General features: G+C 40.7%; 1 protein-coding gene across 2 annotated transcripts; it reads left to right on the top strand.

The window, feature by feature from the left end:
* The first annotated feature begins 3,228 nt into the window (after window positions 1-3,228).
* arhgap11a (Rho GTPase activating protein 11A) lies at window positions 3,229-15,209 on the top strand. 2 transcript variants are annotated; one of them, XM_080415037.1, is made up of 12 exons: window positions 3,229-3,443; window positions 4,363-4,508; window positions 6,496-6,563; window positions 6,674-6,770; window positions 6,946-7,202; window positions 8,392-8,555; window positions 9,440-9,580; window positions 10,653-10,826; window positions 12,017-12,137; window positions 12,331-12,439; window positions 13,375-13,489; window positions 13,601-15,209. In XM_080415037.1, the coding sequence occupies exons 2-12, from the start codon at window positions 4,374-4,376 to the stop codon at window positions 15,058-15,060; spliced, it is 2,841 nt and encodes a 946-aa protein (XP_080271163.1). In that variant the 5' UTR covers window positions 3,229-3,443; window positions 4,363-4,373; the 3' UTR covers window positions 15,061-15,209. The 2 variants fall into 2 exon arrangements, with proteins under 2 accessions (XP_080271163.1, XP_080271164.1); XM_080415038.1 differs by having other exon boundaries at window positions 3,229-3,448.
* The last annotated feature ends 3,226 nt before the right edge of the window (window positions 15,210-18,435 follow it).

The raw sequence follows: 18,435 nt of genomic DNA, 5'->3' as shown, positions 1-18,435 counted from the left end.
GCACGAGTCGCAACTCGTCACGACACGAGAGACACTCTGATAAAATAAAACATTTCACTTCATGTCCCCACTCAGTCACATAATCCAATATCATAGCTGCAGTGTATGCATGTGTCAAAAGTGCAGATCTACAAAGTGCTTTGGTGGTGGAGGTGAATGGAACCCTGTCCCCCCCCCCTCCTAGTGAGCTGTGGTGTTCCGCAAGGAAGCATACTAAGGCCTTTACTGTTCCTAATACGTAAACGACATGACATCAGCTTGTGACTGCAACTTGTTCCTGTTCGCGGATGTCTCTGCTCTGCTGGTCTCGGACAGGGACAAGTTGCAGGTGTGACAACCAGGAATAGTTTGGTGATCACTGGAGAGACGGTTGACAGCCGGAATGTAGACGGCATCCGGGAGCAGTATGGGTTAGCGCCCCAGCCTGTGTCTTCCGTGAGGAAGAAGCCCAACAAATCCACGGTGAGGCCTTTAGGAGGGCCATTCAAGCAAGCCGCAAGTGGAGCCTGCAGTACCACCACGGCCCAAGAAACCATCACACCAGAAAGAAATGTTTGGAACGGGGGAGTCTGGTGCAACGCTCAGGTCCTGGACCTGGTGAGACGAAGGAGGAGCCCGGCCAGGAGGCCACCCACGTGCCAGATCCTCTCCTCTCTCCAGTCCCGGCAGAGTAGTTCCGGAGAAGCGGACTGAGTGGCCCTGTCTTTCCCTAAGAGGACTGACCGTGGGTAGCTACCGGGACGTAAGTCGGGGCTTGATCAACCCTGGCTGGGGTATGTTGCAAGACCCGAAACACCCGATGACCCCAGGCTACAACACTGTCCCAGGTGCATCAATGTGATGTTTTTCTTTATCAGGTTGAAAAAGCCCTATACTTTTGTCCACAACCGTATTTCAAGTGTTATTGTTAATGTGTACAGTAGATTTCTTTAATGGCCTGTAGGCTCCCAGGTTTAAAATGTTTTCGTTTTATTTATGTTCTGTCAATTCTTTAATTGCCTGTACAGAGCTTTAAAAGGTTTTGCCTCTTTTATGGCAGTCCAACTGTTGGTTGTTTACCTGTCAAAATAATTCTTCCTTTATAGATAGATGACCGTAACATACTATGTGTACACGCACGCACGCACGCACGCACGCACGCACGCACGCACGCACGCACGCACTCACTCACTCACTCACTCACTCACTCACACACACACACACACACACACACACACACACACACACACACACACACACACACACACACACACACACACACACACACACACACACACAATGTTTTTTCTTCAAAGAATGATACTTGTTTGTTTTGTTTGGGCCCTCGTACCAAAGAAATACCGTACACCGTGGTAATTCTTTTTGATACCATACTGTAAAATCTCATACCGTTGCATCTACTTGTATGGCAGCCATTCCATTTCAGTGACTGTTGAATTCCCACTCACTCACCTATACCAAATCTTATTTAAACACGTTGTGAGCTTGTAGATCAGCTATTTTTGGCAAAGATTTGGTGACTAATTAAAGGGTTTAAAGACTGGGTAAGTGATTTTCTTTGGTTAAAATAAGTGTTAATAGCTCAATATTCTGATAGTACTCATTGCTATAGAGTGTTTGTTCAGTAACAGGAGTCTCCATGTCTCTCCAGCTCTTTATTAAAAAGAAAATGCATTTTCAGGTCGGGATACCAGTTTTATCCAATCAGGATAGAGAACTCAGACAGGATACAGATTAAACAAGTGATGGCACTAAGAAATTAGCAGACAAAATTGGAACTGGAACTGAACTCTGTTTATTAAAGAGCTGGCGAGACAGGGAGAGCCCTGTTACTGAACAAACACTCATTATTATCAGAATATAGCTTTACAATTTTTTGTTTTAAGCAAAAAAATTGCACTCACCCTACCTTTTTAGGTGGTTAAAGTGGAAAAGTATAAAACTGCTGCGTATCATCATTAAAAAATATAATACTTTTTTTTGGGCGGTGAAACCGCCCCTATAAGTGAGATTTGGAAAAATGTACATTTTCCTGCGCTGTGATCTGGGCCCAGGAAATTAGTAGAATTATCCTGCGCTGTGATTGGCCAATCACAGCCTATTCAGGACTGTGATTGGCCAGTGTCACATGACACATGTGCATAGCCCTATATAAGCAACCATAACTTGAAAAAAACCAAAATTTGGTTTTTTTCAAGTTATGGTTTTGTCCATCATAAAGAGTGTTTCAATAAATGTATTTATCCTTTGTACATGATTGATCGACTCCATTCAGTATTGTGATTAGCTAGCAAGACACCGCCCACTTCACACAGGGTGTGATTTTTTTTAAATGTATATGACATAGCAGCGTACGCCCCGCTCCAATGGGTTGTACTGGACAACAAAACGAACGCCACAATGTGTTTCTATCAGTGTTGCCATGTCGGCTTATTATAAGCTTATTATGGGCTTCTTTTTCTGTAAAGTTGCTTGTAAAATTGGTTAGTTGCGGGTTGCGTTTTTTTAGGCTTGTTTCTAAAGTGTAGTTGCTTATTTAGGCTTGTTTCCAATCTGTTTTATTTATATAATTAATTATAATAATAATAATAAAAAAATATTGTATTGTATAAACTAGTGGTTCTCAAATATTTTCATGAAAATGTTTTGTACCAGGGAGTATTTGTGTTTGAAAAAATATTCCACATTCTATTGCAAGAGTTTTTGAAAATGGCTCAAAATCTACAAGCGAGATTGTATGAAAAGGTTTAAAGGGGTAGTTCACCCCCAAAATAACTTTTTTTCTATGTATTCCTCACCACCTGGAGCCTTGAATTCATAGATATTTTTTTGTTTTTGTCACATTCCTAAGCCAATAATTTGATTATAATAAATTTGTCCCCATTGATTCCGGTAGGAGACACAAATGCATTTGTGTCTCCTACCGGAATCAATGGGGCTAAATTTATTATAATCAAATAATAAAGGAAGGAATGCGACAAAAACAAAAAAATATCCATGAATTCAAGGCTCCATGGGGTGAGTAATCCATAGAAAAAAAGTTATTTTGGGGGTGAACTACCCCTTTAACTTTAAAGTGCTCATGTGACCTAAAGTTGCTTATTTTGGGGGCTTGTTTTCCTAGACCCGGTTGCTTATTCCTCTCACAAGATATGGCAACGCCGGTTGCTGATTCGAACCCGTTCTAGACAATCACAGCGCAGGACGTAGAGAGCGCAGCCGTTTGAAACGTCCATGGAAACAAACCCTACCCAGACTAACCTAGCCTGTTAGCCTAGCCTCGGCTGACACTAAAACAAACCCGTGGCCAACACGTCTGGTTAACACGCAGTTAGGGGTTAGCAGGATAGCATAGAACCAGTTTATAACCGTTATTATTATGACAGAATAAAGCCAGGAACACAATAGTATACGTTTAAACAAGGCCGTTTCCAGAAGAAGAGGTAAGGTGGGTCTATCGGTTTTATCGTCTTTGTTTAGGTTTAGCTGAGCGGCTAACGGTAGCTTAGCCAATAGCCACACAGTGCAGTAGCAGCTAAACAAGCAACGTTATGCAATGCTATCATGGGCTCTGTTGTTGTGAACAGACAACAAGTGTATCATTCAATGCCGATTAGTTTAGTAACGGCTGTTATAACGGTTTAATTTAAGAGGTATAAATGAGTGAGTCGACGACTGTATGTGGAGCATGTATGTTGTCTAATATGACAAGGATAGGTGGTGGAAAGTAACTTGAGTACATTTACTCGTACTTAAGTACAACTTTGAGGTACTTTTACTTTACTGGAGTATTTTTCTGTGCCTTTACTTATACCCAGCTACATCTCCGACGCAAATATTATACTATTTTACTCCACTACAATTATTTGAAAGCTTTAGTTACTTTGTAGATTTTTGATTATTATTACAAAACACACATTAACCACTTCAGCCCTATTTACATTGAAAATAGCAGATCTACAAGCTCACAATGCCCATTGTCAGCTTGTAGTTGAAGTTTTTTTGAATAATGTATTTTATTACATTTTATACATTTGAAAACTTGTGAAATGGGACATTCTGCATAATGAGTACTTTATAATTGTGTACTTAACCTCAAGTACATTTTGAATTCCGGACTTTTACTTGTAACGGAGTGTTTCTACATTGTGGTATCGATACTTTACATTTCTTCACCACTGAGGATAGGGGACGAGGAGTTTAAAAGACTAGAGCAGTGGTTGTTTTGGTCCAGACAGACAGAAGGGTGTGTGTGTGTGTGTGTGTTGTTTGGGATCATTCGGTAATGATTGAACTGCAGAACTTAACGTCATCGGAAAAACAAACTGCTGGTCAAGTGAATTGGATCTTTTTTCCTTTCAGATAAAGAAGAGATGAAGGTGGTGGAGAGGAACGTGATGAGGCTGGTGGCCGTGCAGCAGCTCCGCGCTGCCTATGGAATTAAAGTCAAGAACTGGAACCACAAAACCAAACAAACCGCCAGCATCTGCAAGTCAACAACACGCACAGTGAGTGTGGATAAACAAACCGGTCTAGCAGCAGTCAGTAGCACGCATTGACTTTACTTTCTCACTTTGTTGTGTCAGACTGTCACTGAATCAACAGAACGGATCCGGTCTATTGTTCTGGGCATTGGATAACATTTGCATATTGTGGGTTTACCCGCCATCTCATTTGTTTAGCATGTCTTCTAAATCCTAAAAACAGTTTTCTGAAAAACGTATGTTGCTATAACGGTGGTTCTCAAACAATTGGCTGTATTTGTGCCTTCGTGCTGCGCTTTGTGCCTTGCCACAAGCTTGTAGATCTGCTATTTTTGAATAGCAGAAAGTATAAAATAATGCTTTTGAACTCAAATCTAAAATGACACTTTTTTAAAAATTGGTTAAGACTGGTTGTTGGAAAAATGATGATCACAACATACTGTTACATCCTAATTGTGTTATGTTTTTTTAGGACCGTGGTTCTCAAACATTTTCATGTCAAGGACCCCAAAATTTATACATATTTGGCCACAGACCTCCATACAAGAGTTAAAATATTTTGTTCAAGATTATTTTGAAAGTAGCAGATCCTCAAGCTCGGCACATCGTGTTCAACTAGCCAATGTTTATAGGGTTAAAGTAGGTAAACTGATTTTGATGCTACATTTTAATTTAGCTGGACCCCACTTGGAGATCCACTGTTTTAGGAAATCTGCCAAATTGGACCAGTTTCTATTTAGAAAAGTGGATGGACTTGTTTTGGTAACGAAGGGTAATACACAGCGGTGATAATTATGGGTTTGATGTTTTTGAGTTTCTCAAACGCATAGGAAACAGACTCCCTTTAGTATATGATGCCACATTTGACTCAGAAGTAGTTAGATGTCATGTAATAGCTAACGTCTTTAACAGGATGTGGTCTGTCGGGTGTAAACCTGTCCAAAACTGTTGCTTTTCAGGATTCAAATTCAAAAGTAGCAGTTTCGAGCTCGTGGATCTACTACTTTTGATGCTTTTGTGTGACGCTGTAGTAGTGTGATCAAGTAGGATGTTCATTTATGAAATAACACAAAATGTTAAAATATAGAGATTGGCAGTTTCTGCACGACAACAGCGATATACTAGTTATAATGCCTAATTCAATATACTGGAAGATGGGCACAGTTTGAAAGGGAACAATTGAGGTCCTATGTTAACTCTGGGTTTGTTACTGGTAAACAAATTAAAAGTGTCACAAGGTGTGCGCTGCAATAGAGCCAGTTCCATTTCAAATGTGGACTTCCACATTTCAGGACTCGTTTTGTAAAACCACACCAACTGACATCCAGGGGAGGGAGTAGCCCAACTCTCTATCTAAGATCCATTTGATTTAAAAACACCTGTGACCTGACAGCCTCTGGCAAAGGGCATCTAACCCAGAGAACAGAACGGAGAACATTTCACTGACTGCACATACTTGTATGAGCATGTGACGAATAAACCTCTTGAATCTTGGGAACTCCAAGCACACTCACTCATCCGAGATTAAAGATCACATGTTTGGGCTTGAGAGACTTAACCAATTCAATCCGGGAACGCATCTCTGTCATTTTAGATTTCTTTGGCTATTTTTGAAAAATCATGACAATTTGTGCAAATATAAAAAAAAAAAAAAAATTTAAGCAGATGTTTGTAACTCAAATCATTGCTTCTGGGGGTCCCTGGAACAAAATATTTGACAAATGTTTGCTTTAAAAAAATATATATTCCAAGATTTGCACTAATTTTCATGATTAAAAAAAAAAAAAACAGATCTACAAGCTCATAGCGTGGCACTCGTGCCGCGCTATGAGCTTGTATATCTGCTATTTTTTAATGGCCAAAGAAATCTCAAAATGACACAAATGATGCTTTCCCGGTCTTAAAGGGTTAAGAGGCACATTCAATCAATGTCACTTTTGATGGATTGTAATTTGTCCTTTTGACTTATGAATGCTGAAATGCTGTGTGTAATGCATTTTTCCTCCCTCAGGTGAAGGTTTTTGGAGTGCATCTGGAGAGTCTACCACAGTATAACATCGAACATGGGGGCGTACCAAGGCAAGTGAAGAAAGCTTCTCTAAAAAGCCAGCAAATGATGTCTGCTGATGTTCCTGTTCAATTTTTTTTGGTGCTAATTTTGCTTTAATTTCATCTCTCTGCTTTCTCAGGTTTTTGGTTGATGCCTGTATGTTGCTGCTGGCGCACGTCGACACAGAGGGTCTGTTCAGAAAGTCGGGTTCCATTGTTCGTCTGAAAGCACTGAGGGTGAGTGATGGCTTACGTTGACCTTGCTTTCATTCGGTGACCGCGACCCCGGGGGAGGTCCAAACTCCAAAGGCGAACATTGTTTCAGTTCAAAACATGGCATTTTTGTGAAGCGACACTGTCGGAGTATAAATTTAACCGTAACACAATGGGGGGGCATTGTTTCACCCCCTAGGCCAAGCTGGATGCGGGCGAGGAGTGTCTGTCAACTGCGATTCCATGTGACGTGGCCGGCCTGGTGAAGCAGTTCTTCAGGGAGCTACCGGAACCCGTTCTGCCCACAGAGCTGCACGAGGCCTTTCTCAAGGCCCAGCAGCTGACCACTGAGGCAGACCGCACCGCCGCCACATTGCTGCTGTCTTGCGTACTGCCCGACAGAAACCTCGGCGTACTGCGCTACTTTTTTGACTTTCTCCACAATGTGTCCAAGAGGTAATATTTGACTGATGAAAAGTGTGTTTGCTGGGTTTTTAAATTGATGAATTATTTTATGTCATGGCTTATTCTTACATTAAAATAAATTGATACAAAATTGAAAATTAAGCAAAGATGTCCACACATTCCAGCTCCGTAATGTGCATTTTAATCTTTATTTGATGATGTTTCATCTGTCTGACCTTCAAGAACAGACTTTTTTTCTGAACTTGAAGTAGGAGGGCAGACAGCCAATACATTACATTACAGTCATTTAGCAGACGCTTTTATCCAAAGCGACTTACAATAAGTGCATTCAACATAGGTAGGGAACGAAAACTACTAATCACCAGAAGTCTTAAGTGCATTTTCTGCAAAAACAAGCAACCAAGAGTATACCTAGCGCTAAGGTAAAAGTGCATTATATTAGCTACCTATTTCCTTAAACAGATGAGACAAAAATAGCAAAATCAAATGAGCAGGAGCTAAAACAAATAAGTATCGACTAAACAAGATCCAATAAAACAATACAACAATAAAACAAGCGTTCGTACAACAATACTTGATCAACTAAAGAAAAATGTATATGCAACTGAACTTTTCCCATACTGCTCACACCTGGTCTGACCCAATTGTCGGTGTTGCCTTTATGCCTATATTTACTTTTTTAATTTTTCGTACCTTTAATATTCTTCCAGATTTTTCGTATTTTTTCTTCTATGTGAGATCAATGCACCAAGTCAAATTCTGTGGCCAATACATGGAATCCGATTCCAATTGTACTCTGTGATAGCTGTTTGGGCCAAAATACATTTCTGATCTTGTATTATATCATGAACCAACCAGACCCCTCAGGTCATCTGGGAAAGGCCTGCTTTCTCTCCCTACAACCAAAAATAAACATGGTGAAGCACCATTTAGTTTTTATGCACCACATATCTGGAACAAACTCCAAGAAAACAGCAGCTCTGCTGCCACCCTTATTTCTTTTAAAACACAACTAAAGCCGCTGCCTTTGATTGAGTTTTTTTCCCCTCTATTTTCTTTTCTCTTCTGCACTGTAACTGTATCTATGCATGTTTTACTTATTTAGTTTTATGCATCCATTTTGTAATTGTGTTTCCTTTGCTAAAGCACATTGAATTGCCTTGTTGTTGAAATGTGCTATATACAAATACAACTGCCTTGCCTTGTGCCTACCCTATAGGAGTGCAGAGAATAAGATGGACAGCAGCAACCTGTCTCTGATCCTGGCCCCTAACCTCCTCCACTCTGGAGAGGGAACTGAGAAGATGAACTCCAGCACAGAGAAACGCCTCAAGCTGCAGGCAGCAGTCATCCACTGCTTCATTGAGAGCGCTCAGCACTTCGGTACGACTCACAGTTCATTTCTAAACTATTCCATTAACACACATTAAAGGGATACTTCACCCCCAAAATGACTTTTTTTCTCCTATCGATTAGTCACCCCACAGAGACTTAAATCCATGGATATTTTATATTTTTTGTCACATTCCTAAGCCAATAATTTGATAGCCAGCAGCGGTTCCGGTAGGAGACACAAAGAGTCTCCTTTGTGTCTCCGACTGGAACCGCTGCCTACTGGTCCGCTGGTCATCAAATTATTGGCTTAGGAATGTGACAAAACCCCAAAAATCCATTAATTCAAGTCTCCAATTCAAGTGACAAATGGATAGTTTTTTTTTTCTTTTTGGGTGAACTATTCCTTTAAGACCTGAGGCTACAATTGGCTTCTAAATCAGTAGTTCTCACACTTTCAAGATAAAAAAAAAAAGTTCAGATGTACAAGCTCACGTATGTCTGCTATTTTTGAAGAGCCAATGCAAACATCTAAAATGACAGATGCTTTTCCGGTTTAATGGGTTAATTTAGACAACAAAATGATGGTTAACCACTTTTCTACCCTATATACTTCAAATAGCCAATCTACAAACTCAGTTAGATGTTGTTTTCGCCGAATATTATTGAATGTATATGCCATTAGGGCAAGGCCACAGCTTATTGGCCATGGTTGTAATTTAATGATAATCACCTGTATTCGTTTACAACTGTTGTCTCCCACCAAGCTGTCTGCAGTGGAACAATATGTTTACCCGCAAAACAAATTTATAATGTACAATAAAGACGTTATTTTTGATAAAGTTGTAGCGCATATTAGAAATGTTTACATGACACATCACACATTTGATAACTAAAATGTAATCGGTGACTTTTTGTACTGGTTTGTGTGATAGGGGTGTTACCACAGTTCCTCATGGAGAAAGTTCCAGCCATGATGGGCAGTGAGGCCAGCGTTCTGTCCCCTCCACAAGAGGGACCCGAGGAACTCGACACAAACTCGGGGATGAAGAGGAGACGTAGGCGCAGCTTGGGAGGTATGACAGAGTAGTGCCTGGCGATTGACTGAAAACATTTAGAAACTGATATTTAGAACCAATAAACAACTTAATCTTGCTCATGTAGGTTAATCAAATGAGTTATCTTTTTTCCTTTTTTTTATATAAATATATTTATATTTTTAAATATTATGTATAAGGATAATTCCTTTTAACAGGTCGTTCATGAAAGTCCTTGCGGTCTTGTTTCCAATGAGAACCTGTGAGCAATTGGGGTTAAGAGTCTTGCTCAGGGACAAATTTCATATCATCGGCACATATGCTGGGATAGCCTGGAATCGAACCTGGGGCAACCAGGGCCTCTGGTTCCCTAGGTGGGCTCACTAACCACTCAGCTATGGCCGCCCTGTATCATATCAATGACTAGATCTACAAGGTCACAGTGTCATATTTCTTTTTATTATAATCGTTCAGTAATTGCAATTGAGGCAAAAGTTTGAAATAATTGTGATATAAGTCGTATCGCCCAACCCTATGACAGAGAATGTAATTTATCAAATTAAATGCAGATGTAGCTATCTTAAAATGGCTTCAGTACAGAGATTCTATATATGGTTTGGTTTGTTTCACATTTCAGATGTGGTCAATGGTGCTCTGAATAAGTTAAAAACGAACAGAACACCGACAAATAGTCCCCAGTCAGACAGATATGGTAGGTATAGAGGTCTGGTAGTGTTTTCCGCCTGTTCAACCGTAGCATAGACCTACTCGTAGCATGATGACAGAGATCAACCATCTTATCTAGCTCGCCTGTTTAATTTGTTTTTAATGAGCTTGACTGTATTGCAATTGATTCACAACTGCCTTGATAATGAATGATACGTTTGATTTGAATAATTGAATATTGCCTGTTGGATTTGGGCTGCCTCGCTCTTTGCCTGCCTGTCTGTCTGTCATTCGTGCTAATTGTCTTCCTGCAGCTTCAACGTCTGCTCATTGTCTACTCTTAACTTATCTTGGTGCAGAATGAGTGTGCGGATGTGATCAAATAAGGAGATAATTAAATCTTATTATGCTGTTGGTGCATTGATTCTTTTATGATTTTCGCCAGTCTTTTCCTCTGCAACTCCTGTGATCGCAACGCCGAACTCCAAGCGAAAACTGCCCTTGGAAACGGGTCAAAGCTTTGGATTCTCACACAAGAAACGTAGATCCATTAAAAAGAACCTTGGTATAGACTTACTTCCCAACACTCTGTTCAGTGGAACCTCCACTCCCAGATCAGGTATGGATGTTTGGTCAAATGGGCTGTTATTTGTGTTTCCACTACACATCAGACAGAATATATATATATATATATATATATATATATATTTTTTTTTTTTTATTCACACAATAAAAAAATAGTACAAAAGTAACATTATTCAAACAGATATACGTGCAAGTGAGACAGGAAACCCATATAGGGCTTATAAGGTTCTCACCTAAAATACCTGTATGTATGATGATCAGTTATTATTCCAGACAGTGGTCTATCCAAGACGTTTTAACACGTTTGAGACCAGGTCTCAACCAGCTCCTCATGCCGTCTCTCTCTGTGTAGTGTAGCCAGTGTGTGTGTGGGGCGGGGGGGAGGGGCTGTGCTGCTGCTACAACGTGTGCGAGAGTCTCCACACAACGGTGTCTAACCGAGTTATGCTTCTCCAGTACTACGGTGTCTAACCGAGTTATACTTCTCCATTACAACGGTGTCTAACCGAGAGTTACACTTCTCCACACAACGGTGTCTAACCGAGAGAGTCCATGCAGATCACAGATGACAAATATTATATATTATCGGAGCTATTATTAATTTTATCGGGATGACGTCATAATTCCTGATATCGGGCCGATACTTATCGTGCACTACTAATTTTACCGCGAATTATTTTTATATTTTTCTCTGTTGGTGACAACTCTAGTGCGTCCCATGGACGCCACGACGGTGTCATGAATGCGTCCTTTCTCCAAATTGTGCGTCAGCGACGCAGGTCTATGAGCATCTCTGCTTACTAAAACATAGTAATCAAACATGAGACACGACAAACAAAAAGTACCTTGTGTGCAGTTGAATGTGTGGGTGCGTGAGTTGAGTGTGTGTGTCTGTGTGTGTGTATGCAGAAGTAGGGCTACATTATATGGTAGAAGCAAGTGGAGAGACTTGATTCATCAGGCTGGCCCTCAGTGTATGTTTAAAGTTACTGAGTGAAGATGAGGAGTTGGCGATAAGTATAAGTGAAGATGAGGAGTTGGCTATAAGTGAAGATGAGGAGTTGGCAATAAGTATGTGTGCATTCCAGAGTAAAGAACCTCTGTCTTAAATGGAGAACTGGCTATGAGTGGTACGGCTGAAGGAAGGATGGAGATTGTCTAGTATTATAATTATGAACTTGCGATTTTGAATATTGTTGCCTTTTCTCTCTTTAATAATTGCAGCGTGTGGTTCCTCAGAGGTCTTGGATTCCTCCCATAACGCCATGTCTTCACCCGGGAAGTCCAGCAGACAGTCTGCAAGGAGGAAGAGCAGACGGCTGAGCAACAGGCATGCAGTCAACCGGTACTATATGTATTTAAATTCATAGTAATAAGTATATTATAAATGTTTCCTTTTGTGTTTCAACATGATCTCGACTAAACATGATTGGAAAAGTCATCACAACCTGTCTTAAAAAAAAAAAAAAAAAAAAAAATGAGAGAACTGTACAGTTTACACAATCTGATTTATTACATTAATCTACTTAATCTTTCAGAGTGGAATCCGGAAAAGCTGGTTGCTTTTCTCCCAAAGTCAACAAGAAAGAAGCACCTCGCAAGTCTCTACGTTCACGTTTTAGCCTTGGGAAAAGCAGCAAAGAAGCTGTAAGTGTGGTTGCCTGAAAAACATTCACATTCCAGATAAACAAATGACAAATTGCCCCAAATTGATGCCGTTTCAATTAATTGTATTAATCAAACATTAATCCCATATTTATGCATGTATGGTGCAATTTGTAGGGTACAGTGTTGCACTGTGGCACTTTTGTTTGGATTTATTTGCCATTTGCTTGGTTATTAGTGGGACTCCTAGTTTTATTTTTAATAATGTGAGCATGACCTTCAGGTTTTTGTAAAAGATTTGCATTTATGACTAAAAAATGATATCACTTGTAATTTAAATGATCTTACAAGCCATGACACATTTTACTTTCTCAATCCTAATTTTGTAGGATGTGCAATGTTTTAACATTCAGACTGAAATAATGTAATATATTACACCAGATGTACTTAAACTGAGCTTGCCGTGGTTATGGGTACTTGGGTTGCATGAGCTGTTAGGGGTTTGTTTTAGGGATTTTTATCCTTTATTTAGATAGGAAAGTGTAAAGAGACAGAAAATCTAGGACAGAGAGAGGGAGAGACTGTTAGGACAGAGAGAGGAGAGGCCGCTAGAGCAGAGAGAACTTGCCAAACTTGCAAGTTGGATTCAAACTCGGATCCTTGTGGTTCACAAGGCGTGCACTAGGCTGTCTGAGCCACCAGCTACCCCTTGGGGACATTTTCTTTTGCATTACTGCTATGTATATTTGTGACTTAATAAAATGATTCATGAGCAACAAACCAATAATCTCGTTTCTTCTGAGTGAACGTGATCACCCTCTGAAGAACTAACCCAAAAATTCACAGAATTAACATGATGTATTCCACGTGTATAACGTCTGCAGGGCTCTTTTTAACAACACGACTAACTAACTAAGTGTAATCTCTCGATCTTCATCTTTCATCCTTCATTTCTCGTTTCCATGCTGCTGACAAAGGGAGCCGAGTCCGTTGGCTGGCGACTTGCCACTCAGGAGAGCACCACCAGTTTCCGCGCTACCAAAGACAAAGACTTCAGCCCGGCTTTCCTGCATAAGGGAAGCGAGTCCAAGAGTGAGTCTGCATGAAGAACTCGATCAGCTTTGATAGAATTAGAAGTTCATAATTCAACATAATGCTGAAAATGATCTTAGACTGATGCTACTGTCCCTCTCATCTCTGTAGGTTCAAAGTACTTCAGTAAGTCTGAAGATAACCTGCTGACGCCCCAGTGTGACATAAGCGCCCTCCAGGCCTCATGGAGCGCCGAGACACCCGACGGAGTCCAGGTGTTCAGCGGGGGATCCTTCACAGACACCCCCATGACCAGGGGCCTCAAGAGCAACTACTACTCCTCTGAGCCTGCCATCATGGTATCCAAGCCTCCGTTGGCGGTCAGCCTTCCCAAAAAGCTGTGCTGTGCCTCCAGTGCAGAGAGCCTGGAGAGCGAGGCCTCCGTCACGGAGGTGCACACCCGGAACCGTCCGACTCTGCTCAAGATCAAGACGGGCTTGGCAGAACCCGGCGGTGACCTGCGAGCTGTCGCACAGCAGCTCAACGGCCTCTGTGGGGAGAACCTTACCGAGCCCTCTGAGAGCGTCTTAATGCCACCGCCAAAGACTCCTGTAATGCAATTTCAGTCAATAGACACCGAGACATCCGCTGTCCCTACACAGCAGAGGCAGCTAGCTTATGACCAAAACATCACATTTGGCGAGATTGAAATTGCCCAGTTGTCTCCTTTGCATATAGACAGTGCACTATTTGACATGGGCGCATTTCGCACTCCGGTTAAGAATGACAATGAATCCTCCCTTTGCCATAATGATAACTCTGTAGCCGGACAGACGAGGGATGAGATTGAGACTGTGAACAGCAGCAGACTGATCGATGCCTTGGACATCCAGAGTCCCGCTCGCTTCAAACTGGCCATCTCGTTGGGGTCGCAGTCGACTCCATGCAGGCCAGGCCCGGAACTTGTCGATGACCTCGCCACGCCTCCTGAGCGCAGCGCGGTGCGCAGCGACGTCAAGTTGTCCGTGAAGGTCTCTTCCAAAGCCCAAGAACAGCCGCCGCCTGAATCGCAGGGTAGCCTGGAGACCCAGAGGCTCAGAGTGCTCGATCACGTCCAACGCTTCAACCAGCTCACCATTTACTCGCCCAAAGATTCCAAGGGTAAAAACATCAGGTCGCCCCTCAAGTTCCAGCGTACCCCCGTGCGCCAGTCTGTCCGCCGGATAAACTCTCTCCTGGGGGACAGCAGAAGGCCCTCCAGCCTTAGAAGCCCCGTAACGAAGGCAGTGAGCATGGAGAGTGGTCTCTCCTCTGGCGCTCGGCTCCAGCTGTTCCACGGCGAAGCGCCGCCGCCGAGGCCGTCCCACGCCGGCGCCGTTAAGGTCACAAAGAAGCCGCCTCCGGTCCCGCCCAAAAAGCCCAGCACCTTGGCCCGTAAACCCAAGGCGTGTGCCCTGAGTGACATGACCAATAAGGTCCAGCAGCAGTCCTCTGTCCTGGCCGGTAAGGTTTCAGTGGAGACTCGGGTGCGACAGGTTGCAGAGAAAGACGTGTGTCATTACAGAGGTTCTCCTCGGAATCCTCTCAATCAAACGAGGCTGCTGTCTGCCACTAAACCCATCGATCTGTAGTTTGAACCTTATGTCGTGTCCCTACCCAGTCAAATCCTCTGTTCACCATTTAAGCCCTATTTTCTTTTTTTTACAAAAACATTTTTTAAACCGTTGATCTATGCGATGCATTGTGAGATTGTAGTTCTGTAATGAAAAAAAAAAGACTTTTTTTGAAAATGCTCACATGTACAGTAACGTGCCCAAAATAGGGGTGACAGTATTAAAGTGGTTAATTTTTTACACTTGAGTTAAATTAAGACCGGATTTGTACTGTGTACTATTCAGACCTTGGCTGGTGAAACTGTAAGTCTTACACATTCCTTCTTTGATTAACCAGGAAATGCATTTAATTTATTTTCCATTTTATTTGCTTTGTATGTAGGGTCTATTGGGAAAGATTGTTATGCTGTTGCCTTAAACATGTTTTACTTTAGTTTGGGTTTAGAAGGAGCTTAGCAATATTGAAACATATCAGCCTAAAACAATGTGTTTTGGGTTTATATTTAGCTTGGTATTAGATTGTAGTAAAGAAGCTTAAAGATGTACGATTGATGATGGTATGACTGGACGTTTTTAGATTTTAAAAAAAAAGTCTTGATGCTTGCCTTTTATTTAAACATTTTATGATACTTACTTGGACAATTGCTAAAATAACTGTTGAAGAGAAGGAGAAAAAATAAACTGTTTAAACAAGAAATTCTCAACATGTTGCTGCTTTTTCCCCCTTTTTTTTAAAGGCACGTTTACTGGACTTTCTGATCTCAATTTTATCAAGCAGTATTCTGGACATATGATTCTATCATTCTAATCATACTAATATCAAGAATTGTACATGTACGACTCCTATATTTCTCTGGTTAAGTTGCACACAAGTCACCCTGATTGCAAGTGCAGCCCACATAGTCACCCAGTGTCAAAAATCCAATACGCTCAAGTGTACCCCACCCCTTTCTCCTCTATACCAATTAAGGATACATTATTTTATACATTTTGGTGTTCCAATAATAAATGAATAAACCCAGAGAGGGGGATTAGTCTTTATCACCCTAAAGGAATTAAACCATAGAGCTATGGCAGGGGTGTCGTTAGGTTTTGGGGTTTGGTCAAAACCACTTGAACTTGATCTACAAGCTCACAACGCGTTGCGCTGCGTTGTGAGCTTGTTGATTGGCTATTTTTGGCAAAGATATTTGATGTCAAGGGAAACAAGCGGTATAGATGCCCTAAACCAATTCTAAAAGTAGCACTACACCCCTGTCTGAAACTTAAGAAATTAGTATATGAGGAAAACTATAAACTTAATGACATTACTTAATGAAACGTAGTTTGCCTTCATGTAAATCCGGGTGCAGAGTAAAAAGTTTAAAACGGATGGTTTTAAACAGTAACTTCATTTTCAGTTGTGTCTGAACCCTTGATCATCAGTGGACGTGTCTGTAGATTGTCATTCTGTCAGAGGGAGAGGTGTTTGCTGTGGATTTTCATCTTTTGATCTGCCACCTCTCCCTTCGACATAAAATATTACCTCAAACATTGTATCAGTGTGAAAAACCTGCTGGCACAAGACAAAAGAAGGGGTTCTAAAAGCTTGTGGTTTTGAACCTTGGTTCTGGTAAGCCTTTATTTTTGGTCTTTGTAAGGCATGGAGGCAGCCCACCTCCCTCCTCACGCTCTCTTTTAGCTCCAGTTTATTAAGGATGTTATTTATTGTGATTTCCTATTAAATTGTAGTTTTTTTCTCTCCCATAGTTTCGTGTTATTAGTTTCATCTGACAGTTGTTTTATTGACGCACTTGATTCATCTTTTATTATGCCAGTTCAAATCTCCAAAAGAATGTTTTTCACTGTTCATCTAAATTCTAAAAAGTGGCATAAGTATTACGTTCTCATTCTCACCTTGCATCCCTTTGTAGTTTAAGAGATAATTCTGGGGTTTATAAGCTAAAAGTTAATGGTTCAAATCTCCTGAAGAACATTTTCACTGTCCATCTAAATTGCAAAAGGTGGGCTAAGTATCACATTCTCTATTGAATCTTCCATGCCAGTGTGGCTCAAGAGATAATTCTGGGGTTTGTATCCTGAAGATACAGGGTTCAAACCTGTGAAAGAACATTTTCACTGTCCATCTAAATTGTAAGAGGTTGGTTAAGTATAACATTCCCAGTTGTACCTTCCATGCCAGCGTGGCACAATAGATGAATAAAAGGTTAATAAACCAAAGGTTCCTGGTTCAATACTCACACAAAACTCAAACAAAACCAATAAAAAACTCAAACAATTAACAAATCTAAATGTAACACCACAAGTGCCTCAATAAAAAAACACTGATCAAATCAAATGGTGATGGGAAAAAAAAAACTAACATAAGTAAATAAAAAATGGCTTTCACAAATTAATGGGAAAATCATTAAATAAAAGATGGATTTACAATAATGAAAAACAAAATTAATTGGAAGTAATTTAAATAATACTTACATTTAAAAAATCACTGTATGCAAATTTATTAGGCTCCTCCCCCTGGGGTTGGGCTCCTACCCGAGCTAAAAGAGAGCGTGAAGAGGGAGGTGGCCTGCCTCGATGCTCCTTGCCTTAAAAAGACCAAAAAAGAAGATCTACCAGGAGCAAGATTCAAACCCACCACCATCCGCTTGTGAAGCCTATGCTTTTCTCTTGCACTACCAGGCCTTTCACACTTATTAGATTTCCGAGGTTATATTTAACGTTGAAGGGAGAGGTGACAGGTCAAAAGATGAAAATCCACAGCAAACACCTCTACCCCTGACAGAATGACTGAATCTACTAGATCAGGGTTCATTATGACACAACTGAGATTTAGGTTGTTTAAAACCATCAGTTAGGAAAACAAATTGCACCCAGATTTGGATTTACACTTTCATTGAAAGCAAACAGAGAGATGTTTCATTTTAGCCTAAATAATGTCATTAAAATTCATACCCTTTTTGTCATATATTAATTTATCAGTTTCCAATGATCAAAACTATAGCAGTTTTAATCAACCAGAACTTTTTGTATAACTTTTTTTGTTAAATCAAGTACATTTGATGTTCTCACTTTAGACTCTAACATAAAAACTGTTTTTTTTGTTGTTTTTGATAAAGTACATCTGATGTTCTCACTTTAGACTGTTACAATAAAATATGTCTTTACAGTTTTCATCTAGTTTCTGAAACAGTGCTGTATTATGACCACAGCTCATCTTAGATTAGCTTAATTCATTTTGAGAAAATACCACTTTACACTCATGGCGTGCAGCATATCAATCAAATCAATGATCAATTATAGGCGGAGCCCCATACTTGTGAACTACATTCTGTTTTTTAGCTATTCTAGTGACTCCAAGATAAAATATTTTAATTGAATCCAACCACTTCC

Source organism: Gymnoscopelus braueri, assembly GCF_963280865.1.
Source record: "Gymnoscopelus braueri genome assembly, chromosome: 19".
NCBI classification, from domain to species: Eukaryota; Metazoa; Chordata; class Actinopteri; order Myctophiformes; family Myctophidae; genus Gymnoscopelus; species Gymnoscopelus braueri.
This window is presented reverse-complemented; position numbering and strand designations above follow the sequence as displayed.